Source organism: Gobius niger (genome assembly GCF_951799975.1).
Source record: "Gobius niger genome assembly, chromosome: 5".
Classification (NCBI taxonomy): domain Eukaryota; kingdom Metazoa; phylum Chordata; class Actinopteri; order Gobiiformes; family Gobiidae; genus Gobius; species Gobius niger.
In genome coordinates this window covers 38,778,994-38,798,752 of record NC_136856.1, presented here as the reverse complement: position 1 = coordinate 38,798,752, position 19,759 = coordinate 38,778,994, and the positions used below count along the sequence as shown (strand labels likewise).

The 19,759-nt window shown below is 42.0% G+C and overlaps 1 protein-coding gene across 1 annotated transcript in view; it reads left to right on the top strand.

Annotated features, from left to right (window-relative positions):
• The first annotated feature begins 4,722 nt into the window (after positions 1 to 4,722).
• Positions 4,723 to 19,759, top strand: part of ippk (inositol 1,3,4,5,6-pentakisphosphate 2-kinase) — a 33,612-nt gene continuing 18,575 nt past the window's right edge. The window contains exons 1-3 of the mRNA XM_079556018.1: positions 4,723 to 4,966; positions 17,833 to 17,892; positions 17,982 to 18,077. Of these exons, the coding sequence (XP_079412144.1) occupies positions 4,886 to 4,966; positions 17,833 to 17,892; positions 17,982 to 18,077 (237 nt within the window). The 5' untranslated portion in view covers positions 4,723 to 4,885. The remainder of the gene's footprint in view (positions 4,967 to 17,832; positions 17,893 to 17,981; positions 18,078 to 19,759) is intronic.

Here is a 19,759-nt window from a genome sequence, read left to right as displayed (position 1 = left end):
TCAAATTAAATTAAGGAGAGTTCAGGAGTCATATGGCCTCTGGCCGGGACAAAAGATTTCATATTGCGGTTCCTTACCGCATGGCGAGGCATAATGACGCCCTGAAGGCAACAATGAGAATTCACCATATAGAACATGCTTTGGTGAAGCAAGAATTGTCTTGGCTTTCCTAGAGATCTGCTGGTCACAGAAAACAGACAGATCCTTCAACTGAACTCCAATGATTTTAGAGCAGGTTTTTACAACTCGATTCAGACTGTTTTTGTCTGGGAGTGAGAGGTTTTTAAACCAGTAGACAAAAGAAATACACAAAAGTCTCTCGATAAATGCTTCATAGAACCGCACCAGAATTGTGGGACAGACAGAGAAAGAACGTAGTTTGCGCAAAAGGTCAATTCTTTGTTGACCGCGTTTTACAAGGGCAGCCGTGTTCACATAAAATTTTAACCTATCATCAAAAACAGTGCCACGGTATTTGTAAGAAGTCACAATTTCCACATTTTCATTGTGTACAACACTCTCAGACACAGGGACCTTTTTCCTTCGGAAATCAACCACAATTTCTTCAGGTCCAAGAAGTTTATGTCGCACCAAGAGATAGACTCAGTGAGGGCATCTCGCTGACTTGATTCCTCACCACAGAGAAGAGACAACAGCGCTGTATCATCTGAAAATGTTACCAAGTAGCTGTGCTCGTGGGAGCTTCTGCATTCGTCCTGTACAAAATAAACAAAAGTGGAGACAGAACGCACCCTTGTGGTGAACCAGTGGATATAGTTACAACCTCAGACAAATGGCCATTTACAAGAACTCCTTGCTTCCTATTAGTCAAAAAGTCACAAATCCATAGCACCAGTTGGTGTGGAATATTAAAATCATTTAATAGCCTTTGAATTAAAAGATGAGGCTGCATTGTGTTAAAAGCAGATGAGAAGTCTGCAAATAAAAGTCTGGCGTGGGCTTGTGGTGTTTCTAAGTGTTTGTACAGGGAATTCAAAATGAAGAGTTTTGCATCCTTTCCCTGCCTGATAGGCAAATTGCAAGGGAACTATGTTTCCCTCCACATAAGTCATGATTTCCCTTTTTACAATTTTTTCAAAGATTTTCATACACAGAGATGTGAATGCCACTGGTCCAAAATCATTCATTTGCTTTGGCAATATAATCTTGTTTTTCTCCCGTACCACGACCGTTTTGCAGTATCTCTCTTTTACATAGAAACAAATCCCTCCACCGGTAGATTTGCCCGTGATAGCAGGCGAGCGGTCCATATACGGATGGGCTGTCCGAAGCCTGTGATATGCAAATCAGTGTCATTATCCCTCGCTCCCAGCCACGTCTCCGTAAACGCCAAGAGACACGTCTCTCTAAACTCCCGATTATATCTGGCGTAGGTTTCAATCTCGTCCACCTTGTTTCTCATGGACTGTTCGTTTGGAAGAAAAATAGTAAGGGAGCAGTGGATGGCAGCGACGGTCCCGAAGCCCGTGCTTCCGTAGCCTGCGCAGAACGCCACCCCTCCTTCCTCTCTTACGGTGACATTTCTGAGGCCGCTCTTTAGTTGAGGAGTTGGGGACAAAGTTCCGAAACCAGTCCGGGGTAAAGCGCGAGTGGCCAAGAGATCCAGGCCGAAGCGCGAGAAGCTTCTCCCGACTGTAGACGGGTTGACAGCTTCCCTGCTAGACCCAAAGTGCCGCAAAAACTCCCAAAGCCAGCCAATTCATGTTTAAAAATCACGTCCACACAGAAGCTCCACTTCACATAGATTAATTCCAGATAAAAGACGTTCAAAACTGACAGAAAGACAACGAGCTTCTCAAGCCCAGCGCCCCTCATCATCCTGCCTGGATGGATGGATGGATGGATGGATGGATGGATGGATGGATGGATGGATGGGTGGGTGGATGGATGGATGGATGGATGGATGGATGGATGGATGGATGGATGGATGGATGGATGATTGATTGGCTTTTGTATTTTACTGCTTTTTCTTAATTTTGATCATAATCTTTTTTTTACTTGAAGTAACTTGTTGCAGCTCATTTGCGTCTGAGCGTGACGGTGACCCAGAGTCAGACAGTAAAGCAGGTATTTTATGACTGAAAGGTCACCTGTTCCAATCCATGCTCCCACAATTGCATGATGTTGCTGTGTCCCTGGGCAAGGCACTTCACCCCCCTTGCCTGTGTGTGAATGTGGTGCATGTGAGAGTGAGCGGTTGGTGGTTGGTTCAAGTGGCTGATGGGAATAATAATTCCTGTATCTGAATCTGTATCCTGTATCTAAGGACTGATCAATGATGATAGGATAATGTTTTTTTTATTTTTAAATACCACACAATATGATGATGCCAGTTCTCTTGACAAGATCTTTCCCTCTCTGCTATAGATGACTATTGTAGCCACACATGCCCTGGGCAGGCTGCCAAACTGTGCCATTTGCCGCTCACTCACACATACATCTGTAATGTGAGTAATGTGTCTTGTCCAAGAACACAGTGACATCATGCACTTGGGGAGGAGGGACTCAAACCTGCAAAATAACCTGCTTTACTCTGGGCCAACGTCATCATTGTAACTTGTGAGATACTTACAACAAGTTACAATGAAAAAATAAAACAGTCAAAACAATCAAATACAAAAGCTGATGAAAAACCCACAAAATAACAGGTCTGTAACAATTTAGAGAAAACAGCACAAAATCGATTTGAAATTAAATTTTTATGACTGAATTGAATACATTTGTGAACAATAGCCTATCTCATCTGGCCATGTACGAACCAGCCAATAACGTAATTAACATTACATTATCGTTTTCGGCCTTTATTACGTGATCAGCCGTTATAGGCTATATGCACAGTTTCCCCACGTGACGTCTTCCTGGACAGTCAGCCAGACGCAGCACTTCCTGTCGCTGGTCGTTTACGTTCACAATTAGCAGGTTCCCACACAAAAATAGCGATAGCTCAGGATCTGGTAAAGGACAACGAGTTACTGATGGACAGTCACAGCAACGTATTACAAACATCATGTTCGCTGTGAATCCAGCACCCAAAGGAAACGCCAGCTGTCGTAAGGTAGGAGCTTTTATCTTAGAGCTAAAGGCTAGTGTTGAAAAATGATAATATAACATGTAAACAAGTAAATATTATTTAAACTACTAACAGGACGATTCTTTTTTGCGCAGGCTCGTTCAAAACTTTGCGCTAGTTTTATTTTTTATTTTGTTAGCCGCGTTAGCTTCAAGACAAAAACATCCACCGTGATGAACACGGAGGTTTCCTCCAGTGAAGTCGTTGCGTCTCACGTAATATTTTTTAACCTGCTTCAGCCACATCCGAACTTTTACTCGCTGTCCTTTACCAAATCTTAAGCTATTGCTTCATTTCTGTGGGACCTGCTAATTTTTAATGGGAAGAGATGACAGACAGGAAGGACAGCCTCTGGCTGACTGTCCAGGCGGAAATCACGTGGGGTCACTGTGCATATAGCCCATTACGTTAGGTGTGTTTGAGATGAGCCAGACGGACGCAGTTTTGACAGCCGACTGCAGACGCACGGTGCATGCCGGTTAGATTTCTGTCCGACTTGCTCCAGACGGGCTCTGATGTCACGGGCACGTGGGGCACGGAAAGATCGTGAGACCCCAACGAGAGCAGCCGACTTGATCAGCCGCTGCATCTCTCCAGAGGCAACTGCAGCGGCTCCACGGCCCCGTGCATGACGGGAAAACGCCCACCTGTCCGCGGCTCACGCGCAGGTGATTGGATACGAGTCTGTGTGATCAGAAACATGCTCCTCGCCCCCTCCCCTCTCCTTTTTAGATCTGAACAAATAAACTATGACTGAAACTATTTAAGTTTTGCATCGCCCCTAAAATCGAGCTCATGTTTGATGCTTTTCAGAACAAACTAATGATTTAAAAGGACGTGTTTTATCTCACAAACTTGAACAAACAAACGAATGGGAAAGTTTCCTCTGATGAAGAATGATGTCTCTGGAGTAAAGGAAACCGAGCAGGAGGTGAATGACTTTTATTTAGGATAAACTTTAAATGAACGCGATATCTGAACGAGACGCTGCGTGATCTGAGGCCGCTCTCGTTGTTCTCTGCATGTGGAGGGTCGGATTGAATTCAGACTTTTTTTCTCCGCCCCCGTTGCGCCGGCTACTCTCGCCGATCATCCAGGCGAGCCGCAACAGCATCTTAAACACACCTACAATCGGCTCGTGGCGAGACGAGGGTGTTAGCTATGGATATACATCAAACCGTCCACATCGGGCCGGCCCATACGGCCGCCGAGGGCGCCATCTGCTGGAGGGGGCGCCTAATTGCACTTTAATTTTTGAACCTCATCTACAACATCGCCTATTTTTGGACGTAACTTTGGAACAGAAATAGATACAGACTAACGGTGTTTAGTGTTGGAAACTAGAGATTCCAAGCTTGTTTATTTTTTTCTTATTTTATTCGTATTTTATTTTTTATTGTTTCTTATATAATTAATTAATTATACGATTTTGTAATATTTATAATAACATAATGTATACAATTCATAATAATATTGTTATATTCATTTATTTGTATGCACTCATTTATTTTAAATCTTTTTTTTATATATGTGTATTTTTTTTAATTTTTTTTTAACTCAACATTTGTCCTCGTGTCTCCTCCCAGTTGGAGGCGCTGTCCCCTCCTCTCCCCCTCTCAGACGGAGCAGTAGAAGAAAAGCAGAAGTTGTCTGGCTCCAGCAGCGGCGGTGTCTCTCTGCTCTTCTATCCGCTCCCAGCCTCTCTCTGCCCCGCTGTTCTCCTCGCACACCGCCGCCTCTCCTCCGGGACCTTTAGCGGGACCTCGCCCTCCTCCCCTGCCCGCCCCGGGGGCCATGGACTCGGACAAAATGGACGAAAACGACTGGCGTTACCACGGAGAGGGGAACAAGAGCCTGGTGGTGTCGCACATTCAGGTGAGTGCTAGCCCCTCTTCGGCTCGCTTTTCTCGGCTTTAACGCGCAGACACCGCCCTGACATCCACACCACCCGGATAAAACACGCCCTTAAACTATTTCCCATTATTTCACCGACATGTCATCACCGTAAAGCCGCGTTTGACTTCCCTAAACCCGGCTGTGGGCGTTAGCTCCGCGGCTAGCCCGTTAGCCGCCTCTGAAGCTAATTGAGGACACCGTTTAAATCCAACTTATCAAAGTAAAGTGGCGTTTTTTCCACAACATCGGGAGGATTTCCGTACTTTTCTGCTGTTTTCTGCGGTTTGTTGGTGCTGTCACGGAGGTGGCACATAACGGGAGCTTCAGTGGGAAGTTTGACAAGTTTCGCAATAGTTTGGAAGAAGTGACAAATGAATGGTTTTGTGTTAAAGAAAAGGTCACGCCTTTGGGACTTCGACAAGGGCCAGGAATTAAGGACACCTTAAACTACTGCTACTACTACTACTACTACTACTGCATCTGGACACAGGGCAGTACTTCATTACCTAAATTCTGTTGACGGAAAGTTTATACACGTTTCATCACTAGTTTATTACAATCAGAGTTTCTTCATTTTGCAGCGAGACAAATTTAAGCCATTCCAGAGCTGAAATACTATATTTGTAAGTTACAAGCGCAAAGATTAATATTAGCAATCACTGAAGAATGAGAGATGTTTCAATAGAGTTCGGGGAAGTCTACAGTTACCATGGAGATCGGCCATCTTTGCAGCTGTTAGCATACATTTCCATTGACTAACATTAGCTAAAAACAGTGTATAAAGTGGAGAAAATAGCCGTGGAACAGCTCCGTTAGCTGCTGAGATACTGCTGGTAAATACATCTAACTCACTGTGGTGTCCAAGTGTTTTAATGTGAACAATGACTCCAGTATTTTAACTTCTAAAATCTCCATTGGTTTACAATTGCTGCGATATGACGTCACATTCCCGAACTCTATATTCAAAAGAATATTGGACAAAACGAGAAACGTTTGAGCAGAATATGTGTCCAATTTTGGCAGCCATACCGTAGCTAAATGTGTTTAGTAACATTTCCCCTGTGTTTTTGACAAACCTTTGCTGTAAAATGAGTTAAGCAATGTTAATATTTGATAAGAAATGTAGATTTATCTCCAGTTTGAATCCAATCGATGCTTTTGAGACCTTCAATTTGGCACAATTTTTACTGCCAAAACACTACTACGCACTACCAGCTGCTGCTACTAAATAAAGAAAGGTGTGGAGGAGTGTGAGGTAAATATTAGGAATACGCTTTTTTTTCTTTTTTTACTAATTTACATTAGGGCTGAAACAACTAATCGATTAATCGACAACTAATCGATTACTAAAATAGTTGTCAACTATTCCAGTAATCGATTAATCGTTTTCTAGTAAACACAGACTAAAATAGAGCAAAAAAGACATGACAATTATGTATTTTGGATGAAAACCTACTTTGTTTTTTAAAGTGAATGTCTGCAGTGTTTTGTACATCGTAAATTTCATAAATATCTGTCTTTGTCTCGTCCAATCAGAAAGCAGAATTAGCACAAAGAGCCTCCTACAAACGTTTACTTTAAGTTTACTCCATCCACGTGTCCTCAAGCGGCGCCACTTTAGCTTTATGTGGTCAAAAAATTGAAAAAAATACAATTTCCATGCACCTTTCACAGCCAAGCGATTAATCGATTAATCGTAAAAATAATCGGTCGATTAATCGATTACCAAAATAATCGTTAGTTGCAGCCCTAATTTACATGCATAATTATTGTGCAAGTGAGTTTTTTTTTTACCGTATTGTTTTCTTTCTTCACATTTTCAAACTCCAAACGGTGTCGTCAGGCCCTAAAACTGTCTTTAAATCATTCTGGGCCCAGTTTAGACATTTGGGTTTATGTGTGTTTTGACTTCTGGACACTTCAGGTCAGTCATAGCTGCTCACACATCATGGATTCCTGGAGGCTCCGCGCTCGCTTTGCAACTTTGTAGGCTTTTGGTAACAAACGTGATGGGTCTGTGTAGGGCCCGACCCATATGTATGTTTGGGTCCGATATCGATATGAAAGGGTACCTCATCTATAGGCCGATATTTTAAGTAATTAAATTTTGAAATAATGATAATTAAATCTCAAATAGCCTATAGTTATGCATTTATTATTCAGTGACTGTTTCAATCACAGGAATATAGTTGTATCTAACAACTGATCTGGGTTTTTCTGTATGTCATATTAGGGTGTTCAGAAGGGAAAAGACAAAAATAAGTGGATTCCAAAACAAAAACATGGGAAAAACTCTTATCTCTTAAGGTTCTGAAATTACAAGCAAAAGTCTGCAACGTAAATACATAAAACAGGTGAACAAACTTGTGACTCATTTTCAGGCGATGTTTGTCCGCCCTGAGGCCCACGAAGCTGTGGGAGGCTCATTTTAAAGCTCTGACTGAGCTCTTCACGGGATGTCTCTGTTGGAATTACATAAATATCGGCCCAATATATCGGTCCTATAGTTCTGTGTCCCGTCCCAATTATTTTGAAATTTCAAGAGGGCTGCATCCCTCTGACAAGCTTTCAACAGTTCTGCCAGATGTTTTTTCCTTCCCATTTTTGTGAAAGAACAAACTTGTGCAATAACTCCTGCTTTGGCCACACTTCCTCTCATTACACTAATGGCCATCAGCTGGGACTGGGGCTGAACGATATTTTGCATCTGCAATTTTGATTTTGGTCCATGTCAGCTGATGGTACATAGATGTTTATGTCTCAGTCTGGTTAAGGTGCGCAGTAGACTGTAATACAGTGAAATACAGCGTTTATAAAGCAGCCACTGCAAAGGACTATTGCTTCTTTTCTCTGTTGGCTTTGAGTTAGCCGCCGCTAATCACTGCATTCAGAGTCCGCTGCAACTGCAACTGCAACACGCTCACAGAAGCTCCTGTGGCTTTGATAAACTCACCTTCCACAGCTCAGTTGGAGCTTATGTTTGGGAATGTTTTGTTTTAAGATACAAACTTATCTCACAAGCACTGAAACACAATTAAGATCAAATCGCAAGAAATGATTTAGGCTTTTAGGAACCGATAACGTAATAACGGACGATAATGTAGCAACTCTGTTCTGCCAATAACGTAATAACCATTTACTGGCCGATAATTTAATAATTATTACGTTATTGTCTGGTTCTTACTTTATTGGCCTGACAACATGAAAATCCTTCACAAATGTATTAAATTCAGTTGTCCAAAAATATTGCCTCTCCGACCACTTCCTCACATTCACACATGAGCAAGAAAGCGTCTTGTCCAAGGGCACAGAAGGGACTTGAACCGGCAACCGTACTGTCATAAGACGACCCATTTACTCTCTGGGAAGTGTACCGTACGTGAACAAACAAAACAGTAAAGACAAAATAATGAAGCAATTTAGTGAAAACGGCACAAAAACTGTTTAATGTGTTGAAAATAAATTCAAATTGATGTATTATTACATTATTGGCTGATTTTATTACATTTGTGAAGGATTATCATGTTGTCAGGCCATAAATGTAAGAACAAGCCAAAAACATAATAATTATGACATTATTGGCGGGTAAATCATTATTACGTTATTGGCACAACAGAGTTATTACGTTATCGGTTCCTACAAGGCTCTTTTTTTCACAAAGTGCACAATAAGTCGGTTGTAAATATTCTGTGAGCAATAGCAGTGTTTATGTTTAGGCTATATTTAGTTATAAGCAGAAAAAAAAGTCTCAATAGTGTTTTTTGTTAAAATTGTTGAACCGTACCTGGGACGCTTCAGTCCAACTACCTTTCAGTTTGACTCAGTCTGGAGTCTGAAAATGTGAAGGGCAAAAAAAGTGACTTGCCTAATATTGATACGTACGCACTACAGACCCGGTTCAGACCAGAGCAGCGTTTTTGAAGATCCAGGGGCTAAAATTAGCAGCTCTATTCGTGCTCCTCCTGGGCCTCAGCAGATGCTTCTCTGAGCTGACACTTCACAAAAGGTTCAAGCGACTTGGAAACTTTTCCTCACGCTGTGGTTCTCAAACTCGGGGTCATGTTCTCGGGGTCATGTTCATGTTAATGTCTCTCTAGCGGCTGGACCTATCAACATGTAACAAATTCTGAAGGCCAGCGTCTCAGCACAGATGAACTAAGGTCACCTGTAGGGCAGGGTACCATTAAACGATACCAGTTTGTTATCAGAAAAGTTTAAGTACAAGATGAAAAACAGGAACCGAAAAAAACTTCCTATATCTAGATCCATGTTTTGATACCATTTATTTTTCCGTCTCAATTTTTTGTCGTTCCCCAATTTTTTTCATCCTCATTTTTGTTCATTTTTTATTCAAATATTTTCCTTAATTCACCCATTTATTTATTTTTTCCCAGTTTTTCCCAATTTTTCCTAATGTTTGCCACAATAACTCCCCATTTTCCCCAATTTATTCCCCATTTTCACACACATTGGAGATGAACGCAATATTGTTCTGTTTTCTGGTTCTTGATGACAAATATTTTAGTATTAGCATTGTAAAAAGTATTGTTCAGGTATCGGCATCGAAAACCAAGTATCGTTAAAGTACTGGTCTCAAAAAAATGCAACCGTACCCAGCTCTAGTCACATGACCGCATCTCCAACGAGCCTTTTGTCTCCACCTTTGGAGACACTACGCTCGTTGGAGATGCTGTTGCGGCTCGCCTGGATGATCGGCGAGAGTAGCCGACGCGGGGTGGAGAAAAAAAGTGTGAAGACCATCTGACCGCTCCACATGCAGAGAACAGCGAGAGCGGCCTCAGGTTATGCAGAAATCGCATTCATTTCTAGTTTATTTACCTCCTGCTTTGTTTCCTTTACTCCAGTCAGTGACATCATCATTCTTCAACAGAGAAAATGTTCCAATTTGTTTGTTCAAGTTTGTGAGATAAAATATATCCTTTTTAAATCATGAGTTTGTTCTGAAAAGCATCAAACATGATCTCTATTTTAGGGGCGATGCACAACTTTGATAGTTTAAGTTATATTCTACAGTATTTGTTCAGATCTAAAGTGTTGCCCTGAAGAGAGAGGAGGGGGTTACAAGTTTTTGATCCCAGCAGACTCGTATCCATTCACCTGAGCCTGAGCTGCTGACTCACTGACCGCTGGGCGTTTTCCCGTCATTGGGACTCGTTGGGGTCTCACGATCTTTCCGTGCCCCACGTGCCCATGACATCAGAGCAAGTCGGACAGAAATCTAACTGCCACTGGCTCATCTCGAACAAGCCTAGTATTCAGAAGGACGATCAGTAGGGGTGGGCTGAGATACAAATCTCAAGAGGACGAGACGAGACACGAGATTTTGACATATTTGCAATTATCAATAATATTTAGTTCTTTTGTTTCCTTTTGTATGGAGCCATTGTATTATATTGTTTGTAGCTAAATGATCAAACTAATAAGGATCAGAATTGATAAGATTTTACCTATATCATCAGGCTCTATTTGTGTGCACACAGTTTAATATTAGAACAAGCCTAATACATTTGGCTCTTTTGACAGAAGGCGTATTCTGTTGATTTCAGGAGCAGACACTGTGCCAGACACTCTCACATGAGGTTTGAAACATTCAACAGAGTGATGTTTAGTTAGACTGACCTCTTTCTTCCTCAAATGGCCCGCTGTAATCATCTCCACGTGCCATTACGTATATATTTTGCACACTGACTGCGTGGGCGTGACACTCGCATTGTTTTGCTTCTCCCGTGCGCGGTAGATTCAATCACAAAATAGTAAATCGTAGCTTCCAACCGCGGAGACTTTGGTACGAAATGAAAGGGAAAGAAACGAGGTGTAGGTGCGGACGTGAATCTGCAGCGGCTCCAGCCTGCAGGTTGCGGCGGCGGTCCCAATGCGACTGAACATGAAAACCTATCAAAGTTCTCTCTTTTTTAAGTGCTGATCAATATATTAAGTACATGCCATTGCCTACATATTCTCTTAAGCCCTGTAAGTGTCTACAGTAGGGCTACAGCTAAATTGCAGCCTATTAAACAGAATTATTACTTTACACCGTGACGTGAAATCACAGCAATTTTATCTCGTGAGATATCGTGGCACGAGATCTCGGCCCATCCCTAATGCTCAGGGAAAACATTTGAACATTGAGTTGTGTCGTCCAGTCCCATTTGGAGTCATTGTAGACCTGGTTCAGTCCTGACTTGGTCTGAATCTAGAGCTGGGGGATATCGACAAAAGCTAATATCTCAATATTTTTGGGCTTTTCTCGACAACGATGATGCAGCGGTGTTTCTGCAAACCATCAGAAATATGCAAACGTCGATCTGAATTCACACCGCTTTGTCGCTCAGAAAGATGTTTGGAGATATTTCCTGAGGTGGAAGTTGTTGTGAGAAGTTTGAGTGCCTCTGTCCTAAAGCGTTGTTTACTCAGTGAGGCCTGTTGACTTTATGACAAGAACAACAGCTTCTCTTAACTGTTTGTTCTGTATAATGTGACCATCAGGAGAGGAACATTTCTCCAAGCTATAACAGTCATGAGCCACTGTTATAGCTTCGAGAAATGTTCCTCTCCTGTTGGTCACGTTGTACTGAACAACAAACAGTTTAGAGAAGCACGCAGTGGTCAATGTTGAGATGTTTAGCCAGTTTTGTCCTTAAAGGGCAAGTTGGTCATTTTATACTCACTACTGCCACCTCAGGTCTTGCGCGTAACTGCAGTCTATATTAAGCTCATGCATGACGGCACTTTGGACCCAAATTAACTACTATTTGAGTGACAGTGCAGGATTTCAGAGGCAGTTGTGGTGAACAGGTCTGAGCTCATTCTACACATTAGGACATGGCTGGAACATGTAAAGGGAGGAAAATACTTATTTTTAACATTTTTAAGCTCCGTATAGTCCCTTTAAGGTCTTAGTTTTAATGTCGGAGTAACAGAAAACAGGGCAAACTCTCTCTTACGATGTTTATTCTCTGACGTTTTGTTGCTTTGAGTAAGATATTTATCCAGGAAGTAACTCCAACATGTCTGTGTGGCTCCCTGGTCTTTCCCACTTATTCATTCACCAATACTGACATGTTTGGTATCTACGTGTAGCACGAATGACGCTGTAATCCAAATATGGTCATTTCCTTTGTGGGAGACGGTTTGGAACAGACCAGCCTGATTTATTGAGCTTTAAACCTAAAAATCACGGAGGAAGTTTAATTTATACAGATTATTTCACTAATGACGAGTATATTCAAAAACTAAAGATCCCTCTGAGCAAGTCTTTGGAATATAACCAGACATATAAACCAGGCTCTGTCCACTATCTAAATTTCGTTGCTGAAAATAGCGATAATTCAAGCCTTTGTTTTTGTTGCATAGAACGCCTTATTTTTAAGCATAAAAGCATAAACATAAAATGACAACTTGCAATATGTTTTTTATGTCAGTAAACTACAGCTAAAGTTTCAACTTGATATCACTAAAATCGCCTCAAGAAGCGTTGATAACACCGATTTTGGCCGTTAAAATCACATTAAAGTTGACTTGCTGCTCGAATAAAGCCACACGTTCCTCTTGAGCAAATGCAGCTGTGGGAAAGTGACAAAAGTGCGTTGCTCAGGGACACAGGTCAGAGCTGGAATCTTCAAGCTACAGATGAGTTTAGCTGTTGATCCTTGTCTAAAGAGCCACGCCCTGGAGCAGACAAAGCCTTAGAACGAAAGTTTAAACAAGACTTAGTCTCACAGGAGTCACATGCTTCTTATCTCCAAACACTGTCTTCAACGTGATCGCTCCGGAGCTGTGTTTGTGTCCTTGGGCAACACACTTCAACAAATAACACACACTCACAGTTTAGTTCTCCTCATTTAGTTCCATTTTAGCCTTGTTTTTGTGCTGATTTAGAATGTTTTAGTCAAATATCATAATGGTTAAGGCTCCTGTGGACTAAACCTAAAGACTTTGTGAAGGTGTTGTGGAAGCGTTGGCCTGTAACAGTGTGAACTGAGCTGAGCCCAGAGGAAATGTTGTTGTGGACGTTCTGTGAATGTGAAAGGAGCTGCTTTGTTTAAGTTTGTTAGTCAAATGTCTCTGGTTCGCTGGTCTGGAAATGAAAATACTGAGGCCCGGCCCTTGGGCATGATGTGAAGTAGAAAAGAAATATCACAAAAACAATATATTTGACATCAGACAAAATCCTTCACAATCGCAGCCTGTATCCGATGGGGAAATCATTTAGAGAGATTTATTTATTCTACCCTGCATTTTTACACACAGCCTTTAAGAGACAGAAGTGAGAGGAGATCGATGCAGTCTTTTTGCTCTGCACTTTTCTGCATACATGCTGCGACGTACTGATCATTATTATACTGACTTCAAGGAGGATTTGTTTGATTTATGTTGGAAATAGACATATTTGCTAATCCAAGTTAAAACAGTGAATTTCGGCCTGTAAGCTTCTTCACAAGCCTTGGCTAAAAGTGAGGGCCAGAAAGAATAGAATCTGGCTTTTGACAAGAATGAATCCTGCCAAACCGTTAACATGGATTGTTAAAGGGGCTCTACATAAGTTTGAACCACAAATAAATACATACACATTTAAAAAGTCTTCCCCATGCATGTTCCAGCAATGCCCTGGTGAGTCGAATGAGCCCCGGCCTTTTTCGCCGCGACTGCCTCTATGTGCCTGTAAATTCACTTGAATAGAGAGTGCGGACAGGGTCATGCGTAATGACGTCATGAGCGTTTTCGCACTCCGATTTAGCGGAGAATACGAAGAGACAAGCACCGGCGAAGCTCTAGCCCAGACCCCAACTCACAAAAGGAAATGGAGAGTTTATTCAAGTGCGACAAAAAGGCCGAAAGTCTTCGTTTTATAAGTAGAGAAACGACTACAAAAAGTAAACACTGGACATGTGCCGTTTACAAGCATAGTTTACAAGTTGCTCATGCTATGCTAACTTTATTGGGCCCAGGGAAAGGAAGAGACGGTTGGTATTATATTATTATTACAATTAGGCTTACGTTTATGCATACAAAGAATACAAGTATTTTTTTCGTCATTCATTGGTTAATCTGTATTATTTGGCTTCTTCATTTGATTCACTTTGCTATATATTGCAAAATATTCACTCAAATTGTTTTGGTCTAAATATCTTACAAAACAGTAACGTTTCTTACCTCAGTTGAAATCAAACCGGCAAATCTGTAAGTTGACCAGGACGGGACAGTTATTTCTGGTGCTCGTACAGCCTGTGCGCCTCATGCATGACCTTATCATTGAGGCTGCAGTTACACATAAAACCTGAAGTGGCAGTAGTGAGCATAAAAATGACAACTTGCATCTATTCCCTTTACAGTGCAGATATAACGTAACAATAAGTAGGAGTGCCCCTGAGCTGAAAAGGTTGAGAACCACTGCTCCAGGTTCTGTTAAATGTAATCAGTATTTATAATGATTGAAGCTGCAAAGACATTTAAAATCTAGTTTAGTTATGTTAAGTTGAGTGTATTTTTTATATTAATAATAAAAATACATTAAATTCAATATCAGAAATGTAAAAAAAAATCCTCTTGCGACTCCCACTCCAGGGAGGTCATGTTTTTGTGAATGGGTGAGTGAGGACAGTGTGTTTTTGTGAATGGGCGACTGGGCGTGTGCGGTGAGCGGCGACAGTAAAGCCGTGCGTCAGAGACGTGTCCAAACGCAGCCTCAGGAATCTGACTTTAACCTTGACGTCTGTGGAAAATACCACGAACACGACACGCGGTCTTCAGCGTGAAAACAGGAGACGCTCTTCACTGTTCGCTTCAGTCGATCCAACCTTACACAACGATCCAGGGATTATCTCTGCTTTAGCTGGACGCAGTCATCATGCCAGAAAAGTTCATTCTGCACTGACACAAAATCATTTCTATATCGCTCTATTGGTCAATAACTAACAGCTAAACGAAACATCATAAACAACATCATGGCAATGTTCCCTCTACTTGTCCATGTGTCTCCCTGAGCAGTGCCTGGGACCACAGTGAGCGATGTGCTCTGTGACCAGTCTGACCCTTAGCGGGAGGTCAAGTGGTCAGGTGGTCAGGTGGTCCTTTGTTATTCAGAGGCTTTCCTGCATCCTAGTTTCATTTTTAAACTATTTTGCTGCTGAATTTGCTGCAAATGAAGGACAATAAAGTTATTTTGCTACATTAATGATAACAGCTGTTCATTTTCAAAGTCATTGTTTTAAGATAAGATAAGATAAGATAAACCTTTATTAATCTCACAAAGGAGAAATTCACTTGTTACAGTCGGCGTTACTTCACAGTCTTATTGTACAGTCTGACAGCAGTGGGGATGAAGGCTTTGCGGTAGCGCTCCGTCCTGCACTGAGGGTGTCTCAGTCTGCCACTGAGAGAGCTGCTCAGCTCTTCTACAGTCCCGTGCAGTGGGTGGGAGGTGTTGTCCATGATGGAGGTGAGCTTGGCTAACACCCTCCTGTCCCTCACCTCCTCCACAGAGTCCAGGGGGCCCCAGGACGGAGCTGGCCCTCCTGACCAGCTTGTTCAGTCTGTTCTTGTCCCGCTCTGTGCTGCCCGGGGCCCAGCACACGGCAGCGTAGTGGAGAGCAGAGGCCACCACAGAGTCATAAAAAGTCCTGAGCAGAGGCCTGCTCACTCCGAACGACCTCAGTCTCCTCAGAAGGTGAAGGCGACTTTGGCCCTTCTTGTACAGGGCGTTGGTGTTGTGGGACCAGTCCAGTTTATTGTTGAGGTGAACACCCAGGTACTTGAAACTGTCCACCTCCTCAATGTCCTCCCCCTGGATGTTCAGCGGTGTGTGCGGTAGTGGCTTCCTCGTGAAGTCGATCACCATCTCCTTCGTCTTACTGATGTTCAAGCACAGGTGGTTGCGCTCACACCAGTCCACAAAGTCTAGGATGACTGACCGGTTCTCCAGGTCGTTCCCCTTAGACACACAGCCCACAATGGCGGAGTCGTCGGAGAACTTCTGGAGATGACAACTGTCCGTGTTGTATGTGAAGTCCGATGTGTAGATGGTGAAGAGAAACGGTGAGAGGACGGTGCCCTGAGGGGCCCCGTCAGGCATCTGAATCCTCTGGGCCCTTCAACTTGGGGCCCCTCAGCAATTGATCATTATTAATATTATTACATCTATCACAGACAATGAAATAAATTATAAACCTAACAGTTGAAATAATAAACAATATTCCTATAGGAATAATCCTATTTTCTTGGAATTCACTAACAGTAAATACAGTGAGACAGAAACCAAAATGAAAACTTTGCAAACCCGATTCTACTATCATCAAATCATGACTACGCTCTGTAGAAGGATCGCCTGCACACCGCTGCGTTCACACACCACCGTGCACACTCCGCCGTGCACACTGCTTTGCGGAGAAAGACTCGTTTTTGGGCAGTGTTTTGAATGAAGAGGAGAGCGTGTGGCCGAGGCGCATCCACTTTTCAGCCACAGCGCCAGTGTCTGATAGGGCTAAATGATTTTGGCAAAAATCAATATTGCGGTTTTGATTTTATTTTGATTCCCCCTCCACCCCATTTACGGCTTTATAACTTTTGTAGTATACAGCTAAAGTATAGCCTAAACTGAGACGTTATTGCTCATGTAATATTGACAACTGACTTATTAAAGCAGTACTAAGTAACTTATTTACCTTAATAAATCCTTTCCGTAGTCCCTGTGGGGGTAATACAAGTGTTTATGGGATGATTGGAGGGTCTTTCATCTCCCCCTGGTGTCTCTGGGCAGAAAACCATGTTTGCAACTTGACTGCCACCGGTCCGGAGAAAGCAATACACACTAATGTAATCACGAAGAAGAAGCTAACATGCTAACGGGCAAAGCTAACTGCGGGCTAACGTCACTTTAAACAGTATTTACAGCCAAGTTTGAGTGAAAAACAATATTTCTATTGTATAATTGGATGTACAATATCCCTTTCTCCCTTCGCCTTTCCTGTCAGCGTAGTATTTACTCTACAGGACAATTAATAAATAAAAAAATCGTAACTTGCTACTACACCTGCAGTTGCGCTTATGGCCTCTAGGGGGAAGAGTTACTTAGTACTGCTTTAAAGTATTTCTTACTTTATAGTCCTTAATAATCATTTGAAATATTAATTCCAAATAGCCCACATTTATACAATTGTATACTGAGTATGAAACGAACACTTCAGCGTCTTACTGGTGAACTTCAGTTCTTTGTAGTCACATACAGAATGCATGTTACCTCACCTGTCACTGCCACTGCCCAAAGCCACTCTCACAGGCCCCTGCAGAGGGACGGAGAAATGCATAAAGATGGGCATCATCGTGGACTGACCGTTCAACTCCTCCAACGCCGTGAGGACTGTTAATCAGATCTATCATTATCCGCTATTCTTAGGTCAGATTTCACTGAGAGGGAACAGTGCATCATAGTTCATGTTTATTACAGCTTGTGTGGTATTTTAGAACAAAGGTTTACTGTTGTTTTTGCTTTTGAGTTGAAAGTATCTGGTACAGGCGTCATGAGATCATCTTGCATACTTCCTCTCCTCGTGAACTCCTAAATTTCATGGTTTCACATGTCTGGTAGAAAAGGGTCGAAAAAGGGAGTAGGGGGGTGAAAAGAATTGTCATATCATTCGGGAAAAAAATCTGGTCGAAACACATTCAGCTGAGTGTTTGCAAACCTTAAGAAATGAACTATACTTTTAAGATGGCATTAAAAAGGCTTCATTTGGCCTTCCTGGGGCCTTGGTTATTGCGGAGGCCTCGGGAGACGCTCGCAGACGAGATCTCTTCCTGGGTGTAACTCTGTGTCTTTCCACTCATAGATTCCCAGAGTGCTGCGTCTGCTCAAGTATCCCGCGGCGGATTCAGAAAACCCTCCTCAGGTAAAGTGTAGAGTCCCTCTCATGAGAAGGTGGACAGTTCTATCCCAGATTTTGATCAACTCTCTCTCTCTCTGACCTGTGACCCTCAGACGGCGGAGCAGGCCTACAGACAGATCCAGAACATCGTGGACTTTACCTCCAGCGTCATGAGCAGTCTGATCGGGGATGAGTTCATCCACAGCGGGGTGAGAGGTTTGATTTAGCTGCTAAAAGTGAGTTCAAGCTCAGTGGCAGCAGCTCAGGACGGACACCTGAATGCTATTTTGTTGTACGCAAGTGCAGTTTCAATAAAGCACTTACTTACTTACTTAAAACGAGTCCTCCCACAACTTCCGAAGCCTCAGAGGAACTGAGAAACACCACAATGAAAATTGGTTAGCTACAAGTTTGTTAAAGACAAGTTTGACCAACAAAACTTCAGTGAACATGGAACATGTGCTGCATGTCATTTTGAAGCACAGACCCTTGCAGAGTTAGTTTTATCTGCCGCAATTGTATTTTTTGATACTTGGACAAAGTGCCGCAGCTTGCAACAGCATGCTAATGCTAGCGACATCATGCTGAAGCTAAAGGCATCTAATCAAAGCATGGAACTGATTGTTTCACCTAAAGTAGCTCATAAAATTAAATTAAATGTTTGTTTTTATAGGATTATAGATTATATATCAAATCCCTCCATCACGTAAGGTGGCGGGTCGAGGAGGGGCTCTTTCAGAAACCCATGTTCAATTCCAAAGCGACGGAACTAACAACACAGTGACAGGAATTAGTTTATTGAATAAAAGCTTCATAAATAAATAAGAGTCAGGAGCTCTCCTGGCATACAAGAAGCACATGAAAGCTTCAGTGTTAAAGAAGGATGCAAATTAGACTAGGACATAAATAATAGATGTTTGATTTGAATAAACATGAATCTGATGGGTTTGTATTTGAATATTTGTAAATACTGTAGTGTACATAAAATATAAAACAATGAAAAATTGTCTAAAATCGCATGATGATAATCAGCCTGGCTATCGGCTAAGTTATATTTAGTCTTTGGACCACCAGTTCATTTTTCTCATAGGAGAGGTGTGGTTTACAATTGTGCATAGCTTTTTATTGGGCACTACAAGTGTCTATCATATGTGTCTGCACATAGACATAACCAGTCATATCCAATGACATAAGACGTACTCGCTGTAAACTTTCGAGCTAAACTATTTTACACAGTCTAAAGCTTGATCGAAAGATGGCGTTGCATCTGCTGTCATGTTGGGTCCGTTAATATAAAAATAAATATATATTTTTTTTTTTCTTTATTTTAATTTTATTTTAACCCCTAAACAAACTGCAAGCTACAAGTATGTCGACTAGTGCGTCATTATCTTGAAGTCCCTCCTCATTCTGTGTTTGGTCCATGCAAAGATTTCAGCCATGGTCCCCAGACTGTTGTGCTGTTGGAAATGATTCGAGGGCACACACAGGCCGGCATTAGCCAGGCTAGATGATAATTGTAACTATTGTTAAAAAGGACCAATAAGACTGATGTAAATATGTAAAGTAACAAAGACCAGATTGATCTTCTCTTCTCCTCCTTGTACTTTTGTTGAGTGAAATGAATAAAATGAAAAGTTAACTCTGGTTTAGCACTATTAAAAAGCTTCATCCTCTTCACAATAAGAGAAATAAGTATTATGAGGATTGTAAAGAACTTTGACACTACTCCTGTGGGACTTTTGAAACTGGGATTGTGTAAGCTTTTTCCTTCGTATCTAAATCGAGTGACATTTTAGTTTTGTGGTGACACTAGTGCTACAGGCCTGTGTTTTACGGCACACATTCTTTAAATGTTCAGTGATTCACAGTCACATGGCTCCGAGTTTAG